The sequence below is a fragment of the Sphaerodactylus townsendi genome, linkage group LG03 (assembly GCF_021028975.2).
Source record: "Sphaerodactylus townsendi isolate TG3544 linkage group LG03, MPM_Stown_v2.3, whole genome shotgun sequence".
Taxonomy (NCBI): domain Eukaryota; kingdom Metazoa; phylum Chordata; class Lepidosauria; order Squamata; family Sphaerodactylidae; genus Sphaerodactylus; species Sphaerodactylus townsendi.
In genome coordinates this window covers 138618669-138632131 of record NC_059427.1, presented here as the reverse complement: position 1 = coordinate 138632131, position 13463 = coordinate 138618669, and the positions used below count along the sequence as shown (strand labels likewise).

Here is a 13463-nt window from a genome sequence, read left to right as displayed (position 1 = left end):
AAAAGAGGATTGTGGCTAAGCTGCCCCATCAAAGTCTGCAGGCGTAAGTGGTTTTTATTTATCTGGAGTTCATTCTGTCAGTTTTGGGGTGACAACATGCCAAGAAGTTAAAATGGGGGTTTCCATCTTATCAGGATGGTATCACCTGGGGGCATGTAATCAGGATCTTAATCTTGTTTAATTGGAGGCCGTCTTGTTAGTGATTGTCCTAGAGATTTTTCCCAAGTCTCATCTCAACATACAGATCACTAGCGATGCCTGGCGTTGGGGGTCCACTGTCAAGAAATCTGTTTAGTCTTGAAAATTGAGATGAAAAGGACCATAGCTACAACTTACATAATCTGATGATTTTTAGGCTAGCCTTGTTTTTTCCCAGACCTTAAAAGACATATGTCTTTATCAGGACAGGAAGTGTATCTACTGACAGGGTGGTACAATCCCAGGAATCCTTCAATAAGAAGCAAGGCTTCTGTTGAGCAAACCTTTGTTCCTAAACCTCAGAGCACATCAGGGGTTCAATAATGCCCATGTGGACCTTGTTCTGAGGACAGACCTGATCTTCATGCTGAAGGTGACCAGAATCCTTTAGGTTCTTAGGAATTATATTGACCACTGTTCTGTTTAAAACTTCATGCCTAGGAGTCGTCATATCACACCTTGGATCTGTTTATTTTAGACCGATCTATTTCCATGGAACCTTTTGTTCAGAAAACTGTGTGCTTTGTTTATGTTGTACCTAACCATTAGAGGGAGGAGGATTTCCAAATTCATGTTAAATAGATGGCTGTGAGAATCCATAATCAGGCTCCAAACAATGAAGATCACAGCATATTCAGTCCACAGTGTTGCTATGTGTGGCTTTCATCATAAATGCATCTGCAGAAATGTAAAGCTGCAACCTAAGCATAATTTCCAACACCTTTGTCAGGCATTTCAAAACAGGCACCCTTGCTTTGGCTGGGGCTTGCCTACTAAGGTTGCTACAACAAGTTGTATAATCTATTATTCATCAGGCAATCCCACTGTGGATGGGGGCACAGTTCTTTCAAATATCCTATCAATCAGAATCCTCTCCTCTGAGTATTCTGTTCAGAATACTGTCAAGACCTTTGCAACAATACTCAAGTATTTCTTCATGTTTAGAATTACATTGCCTCGAAGCAGCTGGCTGGGGCTTTAAAATGCCCTTTACTACTCAAGCTTTGGCCAATGGCTTCCGCGACGGCCTGAGCGATTTGCCCGATGGCGGATGGCCTGGGCATGCCAAAAAAGCGCACCCCAGGCCAGCTGCTTCAAGAGAAGCGCCGCTGCTGCAACGCAGCAGCGGCGACCTGACTCTTCTTCCTCCCCAGGGCGGCCGGTCATGCCGCTTCTAAACAACAACCCTTTAAAGGGTTGTTGTTGGGAGTGAGCTGCTCTTTCCCCGCGGCGCGGTGCGCTTAACCGCGCTTCACCGGAAGACGCTTGTTCCCTGTCTCGCCGCAGATTGCCATTTGGCTTTCAGCTTCATGGCGTTAGAAATTTCGGCCACACCGTCCTCCCACCCTAGGGTCGGAGGGCGCGCGGGCGGGCTGCTACGCCCGCAGAGGCCTTAACGGTGAGAGACATTACGCGGAGTGGGGGGCAGGGAGGGCGAGGCTGCCTCGCGGCGGAGCCCGCCTGCCGGCTGGCCTGTCAAGCTCGCCCCGCTCGCGATGCTAGACAAGGACGGAAAGAGCTTCACGCCGCCTTCCACTCTTGGCGGCGTAGTCTGCTGAAGGTCAAAGGCCACGGAAACGGCCTTTGAATCAGGTTACAGGAAAAAAGTTTGGATTTTGAAACATTAAAACTATTTATAGGCTTCTTTCAAATCCTAGTTCAAGAGTAAGTCTACTTTGCCTTAATTCTGGCTAAGTCTGGCGAGGGATTGTCAAAGGCTTTCACGGCCGGAATCACTGGGGTGCTGTGTGGTTTCCGGGCTGTATGGCCATGTTCTAGACAACTTTTGGACCCCACTACATACAAAAAGCTAAAACAAGACCCAACCAACAAAATCACCAGAAAAACCAACACCTTGATTAAGAACTCCTCAATTGATCCAACTCAGTATCGCCAGCTGCCTCGCAAATTTGAAGCCTACCCTCCTAGATCACTCTTTGCGGATCTCTTAAAATCCAAGAAGGACTCTAATTCCAATCTTTTTTAGACCCATTGTGAGTGCAATCGGATCCCCTACATATGATTTGGCAAAATTCCTAGCTGCACAGCTACAAATCCATATTGGGCTTACTACACATTACATTTTCAAGGACTCCAGCGTAATTTCATTGAAAAAAAAAAAATCCAGCAATCTTAAACTCCAACCCCAATAACAAACTGATCAGCTTTGATGTGGGTTTCCCATTTACGCGCTGGGTCCCCATAGCAGAGCACCATGGCACCTTATCAACCGAAATTTCTAAAGACATCATAGCCTCTGTTTCAACATTGCCTCACCTACTAGCTGCTTCCCAGTGGGATAAATGAATCTCTATGGAAACATGGAAAGATGGGGTGTCCAGTGGGTAGCCCTTCTTAGCCCTGTGGAATAAAGCAAAATCTTTTATATGGATACACTTTGAGGAGCAAGCTCCTGGGAAACAGGCACCAACAAAGTTCGGCCATATGGTTCTGTTATGTGGATGACACATTCACTATTTACCATAAAGCATCAACAAGATCCACACAAACATCCACCCCATTTACTATGGAAAAAAGAAAATGGCTGAAAACTGCCATTTCTAGATGGTCCTAGCTCGAAATGAAACTCAAAAAACCAACAATTGGGCCACACAGTACAGAAAACTCACTGCAATGACACTGATATAGATATCTACACAAAACTCCTAAATCATCCAGGACAAAGAAGGAGCACCCATGAAAACTTCGGTAGATCAAGAAAACAGAATCTTTTTTTTTTGTGAACCCTTCTACCTCCTTCCAAGATGAATTGAATCCACCTTGGAACTGGCCTCTACAGGCTAAATGGTTACTCTTAAGCTACATGACATCAGAAGAGCTAAAACCAGGAAATGGGCAAGCCACATGAACAAAAGATAAAGAGCCATCTAGAGGGAACCCTACTTGCATAAGCATCAAGGGAACTAATTGACGGCATGAGGAAAAACTGATGAAGAAGCATAACTCTACAAATCATAACCAAATCTTGGCACAGACCCACTCAAGAAGTAATTCCTAAACAAATGCTACATTCAGAAAGGATAAGAGGGATCCTCTAGCTACTGCAGGAGTCTACTGTATACCTGATGTAGCTGTGGGACAAGTCTACATAGGAACCACCAAACACACAGCACCTCCAGGACACTTAAATCAAAAGAACACTTGTGCAAAGGCACTGTAGACTATTTCTGCTAGCCAGAAAAATCCAGCACAGTAGAACAGCCAATGATAAACCAACAACTGACATAGAATATTCTTTGAAAACACGAAATTCTGGACCCACTCTGACAACCACCTTCCACAGCCAGACTACACAGAGAAGCCATTGGAAACTCCACAAGCACATGGACAATTTCAATTAGGAAAGGAAGAAACCATGAAAAATGAACAGAATTCTGGCTGCTGCTTTGAAAACACCTAGAGTCAAGACAGTGACTAATCAGGTCTTCCAACACAAAACACAGGATGACTATAGTCAAAGGGAAATAAAAGGCAGCTAGACTCACTTTCATTCAGATCCTCACCTATTGAGACCATGGCCATTCCATTGTTACTTTCACATGCTACACTTCATTGTTACTCATTTGCCAGGCCACTCCTATTCAGATGCCCTCATCTATTGACTTTATTCACAGGTATACTCCACTTGCTTTCCTTTCCTACTATCAGATCCTCTGAAGATGCCAGCCACAGATGCAGGTGAAACGTCAGGAAAGAATGCTGCTAGAATACGGCCATACAGCCCGGAAACCACACAGCACTCTGGAGAGGGAGTTTGCACTCTAGAAAAGGCATGGGGTGGAATGGATTTAGATTCGTAAATTTTCCAAATGCCATTGGGAACTTTAAACAATAGGTTAACTCAGGTTAGTTGAATGATATATTGTTCATCAAGTCCGCCCCCACCCCCCTAGTTTCACTTGTGTGCTCAACCATGAGGTTATTAGATGAGGGGAAATCTGGAGCCAGCCTCATGAATTGGAGTGAAGCTTAAGTGGCAGTCATTTCTGAAAAGTAAGCTTTCTAATTCCTGAGCCTGTCCTTGGATAGGAAAAGATGGGCCATAATTCCAATAAACTGGACTAATTTTCTGGGTGAATATAAAAAGTTTTACACTCTTCTATTGCATCTTCCTATTTAATTTTTTTCCTGTCACTAACCTTTGTGACTGAGAGGCCGACACACAGTCCTAAGGTTTCTTCTTCCCTTTCCTTGCCCGTCTTCCCAGATCTGGAAACAGTTGTCTAAATAACTTGGAAATTTGGTATGAGAGCTGTTTAAAGGAAAACTGTTGGAGCTTATTTAGTATTTTTTCTATGCTCCCCTTTAAAAAGCACTTGTGATGATACTGAAGCTGATTTTTGTGCACTAGCAAATTCATGTAACAGGTTGGGCGTTCTGTGGAGGCAGCTGATAAAGGAGAATCTCTTCAAAAGTAGAAGAAGCAGTGTTTGAATTTATATCCCCCCTTTCTGTCCTGTAAGGAGACTCAAAGGGGCTTAAGTACACCACTACTCCCTTCCCTGTGAGGTGGGTGGGCTTGAGAGGGAGCCCTCAAGAATCAAGGTCACCCAGCTGGCATGTGCTGGAGTGCACACACAAGCCAATCCTTGGTTCTCCAGATTAGGTGGCGCACCTGCTCTAACCACTAAGTAATCTTACACATGATCTCCTGCTGTAATGTCTCATTTTTCTGAATAAAGGTTGTTTTGTAGAGTATGGAATGCTGCTGATATGCAGCATTTCACTGACTTTGAAAGCTGCTCTTGACTTTGATTATCGAACTGGTTTCTAGTTTTTTTTTGGCAGTTTTTTGAAGCTCTTTGTCATATAAGGCACTCAAATTCTTCTCTTGCTAGAGTAACCTTTAGGTATCATTGGTCAGTATCTAGTAAGCATTTCGTGGAATTTATCTAAGGCTGGATATTTTCTATAAGCTTATATACAGTATCTCTTTTAGGCATCACTTCTAATGCTGGTGAAGTGCTTAGTAAACAACATGCCGTTGAAGAAATTTAGTATTCACCTCATAAGAAAAGCACTGAAGATAACCAGAAAAGTGGAGGCTGAAATGCAAGTTAGTGTTCATTTTCTTCGAGCCTTCTCAGCCTAACAAGGCCTAATGAACCTTTCCTTGGCAACCTTGATAGCAATAGTTAATGTTTTCTGTAAATCAAGGAGAAATCATCCAGTTAGGCTTATTTGTAACCTTGTACAAAGAATGAAATTGTTTTATAAACTCCATCAGATTATGTTTGAAATCAAAACATACCTCTGTAAAGGAGCAAAAATGTTGTGCTCTTGTTTGTGGTAAACTAGTCTTATGGGTTAAAATGAAAATGCTGAAACAGAGACCTGTAAGTTTTGCACATGATAGGGACCTTGTGGAAGAGAAAACTATTAAAACATATGATTTATTTTCAATGTTGCTAATTCACAAAGATGAACCCTTTCTGATAATAAGAGTCAGAACTCTTATGAGGCCAAGAGTGCTGCCGTTAAATGAAGTCTGGTAACCTAGATAGTATGTATATATATAAAAAGCCATGTCATGCATAAATCCTTATTGAGCAACATGGTTTGAGTCCGTGGGGAAGATGTGTGAAAAATCTAGACTTTTAATTATAGCCTGTCATGAATTCAAACAATGGGTAAACATCTCCTTGGACTTTAGCCATAATCCAAGCGATAACAAGGCATTGCTTGTAAGTATGAAATGATGTACTCTTTCAGTGTTTGCATCCTGCTTTTCATTGATTACACTTGTTCTAGGTAATACTGAAGTTGCAGATGATGGTGCTAAGCAGTATGAAGCGATGTATCCATCTTGTGAACCATCAGACAGTTCCAATGTTGAGGAATCGGCTGCTAACGGGATGGTCTTGACACCGGAGGATCTTGGATACCAACTCTATGAAGTTCCTGGTAAGCATATATCCTACTACACTGTGATAGCTTTTGTGCTAAAAATTCCATAGGTACTGTATATGTTTGTGCTGGATGTTTAAATTGTACTTTATTCTAGGATCAGAACTCATGTGTTCAGATGTATCCAGCCGAACTGAGAGATTCCCATCAGTTTTTCTGTCAGCATGGCCAATTGGCCATGCTGGTAGGGGCTGATGGGAATTGTAGTTCCTGAACATCTAGAGAGCCGCAGGTTCCCTACCCCTGCTTTAGATCTATAATATCATTAAGTCCTGCATGTTAAAATTTTTTTACATCTTGTCTCTCTGCCCCTGGCCCCATTCTAGTTCCAGTTATTTATTTGAGTCTTTTTAAAAACACTTGCAGCACGAAGTAACTTTTTCAACTGATTTTCAGTAGAACGGATTAAGAGCAGTTTGGAGGTAGAACACAAGCATACACCTTGAAAGGACGGCTGACAGTGAAACAGTATTTTAGGGAGCCTGGAAAGGAAGCACGAGGTCTCTTCGATTTCAGGAGAGATTTTCTAAATGGACATCAAATGTTGTTAATTTCCTGATAGTGTCCTGCAGCATTGTACTTGTGATGGTAACCTTGTAGACATTATTAGGGAGGGGAGATTGCATCTATGAAATTAGAGAGTGACATAGCATACCCTAGACTTATCTCTTTGTTTTCATCATTTTTAAAAGGATTGGAAAATAGAAATGAGAGCCTGTATAGTCAAACTGTTCATATGCCTTAAATATTTCTACATCTCCTTTTTCAGTATCCCCTTAAAACTCACCACTTTAGTAGAGATTTTCCAGGATCACTATATCCCTTCCTGGTTGAGTGCAGTATTACTCATTTTGTTACTTTTCTTCTTCATACTCTGAGCTGTGAGTTGGTTGTCTGTTCACTGTTATCATTAGACCAAACCAATCTTCTCTTCAGGTCTTCATCTGTAATATGGAGGTAAGGGAGAGTCCTATCACAATGCATTTGTAGTCAAGGCCAACTCATAAGGAGCAGCAGCGGAAACTTCTCATCTATGCATGTTTGCTGAATTCACGTATAAGTTTTCCCCCTCTGATGCAGTGTAATTTTGCCCCTCATCATGGGCATGACCTGTGTGTATACATCTTTATTGTGCCTAGGCGTGGTGCTTACTGTATATACTGGCGTATAAGACTACTTTTGAACCCTGGGAAATCATCTGTAAACTGTGGGGTCGTCTTATATGCCGGGTACTCTTATATGGCGAGTATATCCCAAACTCTATATTTTAACTGGAAAAGTGGGGGGGGGGGTGTGTCGTCTTATACGCCCAGTCGTCTTATACGCCGGTATATACGGTACTTGCAGTAGGGAGGGAACTAGCTTACCCATGCCACTTTGGCCCCTTCTACAAGGGCCATTTAGAGCGGTGAGGGGCCAGTAAAAGCTCCTGTGTGGAGGAGTTGTTTGCAACGCTGCCGCAGCTGGAGCACAGCTGCAGCAGCGAATACCCCCCACACCGGCGTTCTCTTGGAAAACGCCACCTTTCACCCAGTTCCAAGTGAACCCCAGAGGCATTGCCATGGCCATGGGGGCATGTCCCCCTGGCATCTGCTGAATGACAGCAGCTGAGTGGAGGTAAGGGGGGGAGCGGTGGACCCCGTGCAAAGGCAGCCCCATGGGTCACTGGGGCACCAGTGCTGTTTGCAGGACAACGTGCAACCCCGTGCAAACGACCCCAGGGGGTGCACTGGCTGCAAGTATGCCGGGGTACTCTCGCTCATGAGGCCCGTGTGGAAAGGGCCTTTGTGTGTGTTGGCCCTGTTCATGAATAATATGGTTGTCATAACACTTATTTTTATTTACAATTTGCCTTGCAGAGAATTAAAAGTGCCTTTAAGGCATAATATTCAGTATGAAAATAAACTGTCATTTTATGTCAGTCCTGTAAACATCAAGGGAGACTCCCTCTTTCTCCTCCTCCATCCCCCTCCCCCCCCTGCCATTACTAGGCAGTTCTGTAAATCAGAACAGAGATGGTTGTTTTCTCTCTTTCCAGGTTTTGGGCAGGTATCAAATGATTTACATTGATGTGTACATACAAATGGCCCATTAATTATCAGTTTTTTGCAGTCTTAGAATAAGTTTTGAAATCTGCATTTGTCTGATTGGGAGGAGTTCTAAGTTTATAGCAAATTAATCATTAGTAAAGCAATCCAAAAGTCCATTTTAACATGCTCCATAATCTTATCAAACTAGTATATTACTTTGTCCGTTGTGGAGGATGTAGTCAGCTTAGTCATAGTCATATTTTGATTGTATCTGTAATAGAAACGTGATTATCTTTTTCAGGTGAAGGCAGCCCTATAATTTCTCCAGAAGACCTGAAAGAATGTTTGAAGAAACAACTAGAGTTCTGCTTCTCACGGTATAGTACTGCTTATTCATTTGGCACCTTGAGCTACATGTTTTGATTTTGCTCAACTTGCTATAAGGGTTCTGTGTAAGGGATCATTGTCCACCAAAAAATCTAGCAGAAAATCTATTTGATTAATTTCTGATACCAACAGATTGGCAATCTTTATTTCCTGAAAACTTATATCAAAGGTAAGTATCCTGTGATCTGTCAGTAGGATATGCTGGTGGTGTCCATAATATCAGTTTCCCAGGAGCTATTTCTGCCCCAGAGAAGCTTATTTCTGGGATTTTGGGAGGTCTGTGTGGAATGATAGCCAAGCAGGTAGGGAGGCTGCATCAGGGACCAGGAGTGGGGAAATAGCCCCCTCCTCTCTTTTGCATGGTTAGAGCTCATGAAACAAGAAAGGCATTTTGGTTCCAATCCCATGTGGGCCTCATCCTGCAATCCCAAGTATAAGCTTTTCTGGGGTCAGAAATGTATTCCAGAAAAAGAGGAATGTCAAGTAGATCAGCAATCAATGTATGGTTCTCATTATGTCCTTGTACTGCATCCAGTCTCTTGTGTTGGCTCCAAGAAGTCCAATATGCTGTAGCACAGTCAAAACTGTAAAACATGTGATTCTTAATATTTATGGCACAGCTTTGAAAGTGTGTGAAATTGCTGCTTGTCGCAGTACTGTTGGGCAGTTTCACCATGCATAGAATTTCTTCCAAGTGTATCATTGCTAGAATGTGCTTTATCATCTCAATTTTTTCTGACATGCTTTTCTTTGTTTACTCCTAGTGAGAATCTATCCAAGGATCTTTACTTGATGTCTCAAATGGACAGTGATCAGTTTATTCCAATATGGACAATCGCCAACATGGAAGGAATTAAGAAACTGACAACAAATATGGATCTTATTGTGGAAGTACTGAGATGTGCGTCTACATCTTTTCACTAGCTAGACAGATGTAATTGTTTTAATGTGTAGTCACCATCTGTCTGTTTTGTATGAATCAAACCTCTGTGTGGTTCTAACAGCTCTTGATCTTAGTTTAGGCAAACCATATAAACTATAGATGAAATCTACATTAGTATTTTACTTCTTTCCCTCAGATTAGGGTATTGAAAAGCATCCCTTTCTTGCTGAGTTTCTTTTCTTTGGTATTTTGTACCTTGAAATACTAAATGCATGCCCATATCTTAACTGGGCAAGACAAAATAGAGCCCTGTCTCCCTTGAAATGGAATTAGCTGCTGTGTCAGATATCAACTTCATTTGTTCTACTTCTTAAGCAAAGACTTGTCCATTTTGAGCTGTTTCTTATTGAAATTAGACACCCATCCACTTCTGCAATAAGCATAAGCATTTTATTGTCATTGTGCTTGCACAATGAAATTTACAGCAGCATTCCTCGATGCACACAATTTTAGACTCATACCCCATCATCACTTTCCCCTTCCTCCACCCAATAGATATGTTTTAGAAATGGTACAATTGTGAGTGTGTCTGGAACAATGCCTGTGTTGATTACAGTTGCTGTTTTACCAGAACTAGAGAAGTTTACATGAGAATGAGTAGAAGTTCAACAGAATCAGTCATAAGATATGTGATGTGTTATTTGTTGGTCTTTGTGTTGTATCTATTCTGAGCAACTAAAACAAAATATCCTTTGCATCTAAAATTTTAGCTTCTCCTATGGTCCAAGTAGATGAACGAGGAGAAAAAGTTAGGCCAAACCACAAACGATGCATTATTATTCTCCGTGAGATTCCTGAAACAACACCTATAGAGGTAAAGATTCATCCTGAAGCTCTTAGTAGCAATTTGGTCAATAGCTGAAAGAAAATAGCCATTATATTGGGTATGTAAAACATTCTAGGTAGAGATATGGATTAGTAAGTGATCAGAATTGAAAAGCTTGGTATTTAAAATGTGATGGTAGGCTGTACTTGTAAGTTGGAATTCAATGTATCACCTTTGAACAGAGCAGTAGCTAAGGAACTGACCACACCAGTTTTTAATTCATTCTGGACATATATTTGTCCTATATGAAGCAGTACTGGGAGCAGAGTGGTCCTCACAGAGCCATACGTAGTCGTCTTCTTAGTACATCTTGTGGCCATAAGGGTCAAACCTCTAGAATGATGGGAGGAGGGTAGTGGGAAATACTTTGGAAAATATGAGAATTGGCTCTCCCTTTTCTGCTAGTGAAATTCACCTTGCCTGTAGAAAACATGGTTATAGGGTAGGATCTAAATGGTTACATGTATTGTATTAATAACCCCGTTTCACCCAAGGAGACACAAAAATATTTGGCTATGATATTTTCACCTTAAACTCCCCCCATCTCGTCATAAATTTAAATCTTTATTCATGCATTTTTTTTTTTACAAAGAAAGGATTAGCTAATTTCGCTACTTGTTAGGATTACTTTTTAATAAATTTACTTAGCTATAGAATTCTTGGATATCGAATTATCTTGGAACAGTCTTTCTCTATGTATTGCCAAAGGTGTTCATGGCCGGATTCAACTGGTGGTTGTGGGTTTTCTGGGCTGTGTGGCCGTGGTCTGGTAGATCTTGTTCCTACCAGACCATGGCCACACAGCCCGGAAATCCCACAACAACCAATCTTTCTCAACTTAGAAGAAAGATAGAAAGACAAACTATGTCAGTATTCCCTCATTTGGAAGTAATGTGAAGTTTCTGAACTGGATTATCATGTTCTGAGTTGAGAGATAAATTATTTGCTATCACGATCATAGTAAGAAACCTGTTCTTCCAAGTGGATAAGTGTGTAATTCAGCTTCAGTGTTCTCTTTTCCTGTAGGAGTTGTAAAAGATTAAACAGCAAGATTAAATGTAAAAGGATGATAAATAGTGTGTACATTAACTTATGCACGCATTCTCTCTTGACTTTGGACCCAAATATTAAAATGGGTCACGTATGTACTAATAGAAACTGTCAGAGGTGATTGGGAATGTAGGGTTTGGATTCCTGACTTATTTACAGTAATGGTTCACTAAAGTAGTCTTCATATTTTTGCTCCAGGAGGTGAAGGCATTGTTTAAAAATGAAAGCTGCCCCAAAGTGATAAGTTGTGAGTTTGCTCACAACAACAGCTGGTACATTACATTCCAGTCAGATACTGATGCACAGCAGGTAAGAAAGAGTATCATATGGTGTTCTGTGGTTTACAGTGCTTTCAGACTATTCTGTTTATTTACTTTATTATTTATTTTTTGAACTTCAAACCCCACCTCATACCAAGGTTTCAGGATGGCTTACAAAATTAGAAGCAACATTAAGACACCAATAAAAGAATCAGTAAAATACATGTCTGCATAGGACAGTTTTTAAAAGCCATAGCAATACCCACCCACATATCCTCCCCCACCCCAGACCAGCAACAGGACATTGTAGGGTAGGATCTAAAATAACTGTAGGTGGGGCTCTGTGAGCAATATGGTTCTCACCTCCACTTTCTGTTTTGCTAAAACAGTCTTCAGTACCGTTCCCAGTACAGGGAGCTTGAAAAAACCGGAATTTATAAATGCAGCCAGAAAGTTGTGGTCAAACACATATGGAGAATAGTTTCAAGAAGGATGTCCTGCACATCTAGGAAAGAAGGATGTTTCTAACTGCTGCCTTGTGCACAGTATTGAAAGTGAAATGTCTCAAATTTTAATTTTATAGGAGCTATTTTGTAAGAAACTGCCTGTTTCAGACTGAAAACACTGCTTACAATTCAAAAGCTGTACCTGTATGGTGGTGACAAAATATTTAGGACTTACCTTGTGAGTTGCTGGTTGTTAGTGCCAGAGTTTTTCTATGTAACAGTCATAATGGGCATCAACTGGAGTTGCACTGACATTCAAAATAACGAAAGGGAGGTGCATCCCTCTTTAACAATTACCACCAGTCCTTTTTGTCATGGGCTTGGTCAGTCTTAGTCAGTCTTACAGCAGTACATTATATGTCAAGGCTCTGACTAATTTTGAAGTAAAAATAGGTAAGAGCCCAGATTTTTTCCCCTAAAAAAATTGTAGAGCAACTTGAATTTAGATTAATTTTTCTTTCTGCTCTGTTAATATCTTTGAAGTGCAATTCTGCCAAAATGGATCTCAATTAATGTGTGGTTTTTTGTGTGTATATGTGCAGGCATTTAAATACTTACGGGAAGAAGTTAAAACCTTTCAGGGCAAGCCAATAATGGTAAGTCTCTTGGTATGCTCAGACTTTAAAGAATGTTCTAGAGTTAAATAATGAGCTTCAGCTGTAGTGTTAACACAAATGCTGATGTCACGTTCCTGATGTTTGAACAGTGGAAATTGGGCACTTGTGAGAAACTCCTTGTCAGGGGCTGATGTGCTGCTTTCTGCACCGTTTTGTATAAATTCTCCACCACCTCCTTTGATGCTGCAGATTTCAAAATGTAGCTTTGAGGTTTCCTTGGTCGTCCTTAATCTCAGTAAGCACTGATGTAGTTGCAGAGTCACACTAGAGCCGTGGTGGCGAACCTATGGCAGTCCAGATGTTCATGGACTACAATTCCCATCAGCCCCTGCCAGCATGGCCAATTGGGTTCGCCACCACTGCACTAGAGGAAGGCCAGGAGAAAGCAAGGGGGACCTGTAGTATATTGCACATTTCAAACAGTGTTTAAGGAACAGAAATGTAACTTCTGCATTGGTGTCCTAGTTGTTCCCAGTATTTATTTATTTTTTGATTTATATTATATGCCATCCTTCCCCATCCTTCCCCCCATGGGCTCAGAGCTGCTTGTCGCAAGTACATAACATTAAAATATAATCAACTCCTGGCCTGTCAACCCATGGCACTAAAAACCAAATCTAGCAAAGAAGAAGAGTTTGGATTTATACCCCCACCTTTCTCTCCTGTAAGGAGACTTAAGATGGCTTACAAAATCCTTTCCCTTCCTCTCCCTACAACA

At 41.4% G+C, this 13463-nt stretch overlaps 1 protein-coding gene across 10 annotated transcripts in view; it reads left to right on the top strand.

The window, feature by feature from the left end:
• Positions 1-13463, top strand: part of LARP4 (La ribonucleoprotein 4) — a 42300-nt gene that overhangs the window by 11446 nt on the left and 17391 nt on the right. For all 10 annotated transcript variants that reach the window (XM_048488239.1, XM_048488238.1, XM_048488241.1 and 7 more), the window contains 6 exons: positions 5971-6123; positions 8458-8533; positions 9308-9444; positions 10197-10300; positions 11561-11671; positions 12671-12724. In XM_048488239.1, coding sequence (XP_048344196.1) covers positions 5971-6123; positions 8458-8533; positions 9308-9444; positions 10197-10300; positions 11561-11671; positions 12671-12724 — 635 coding nt within the window. The remainder of the gene's footprint in view (positions 1-5970; positions 6124-8457; positions 8534-9307; positions 9445-10196; positions 10301-11560; positions 11672-12670; positions 12725-13463) is intronic.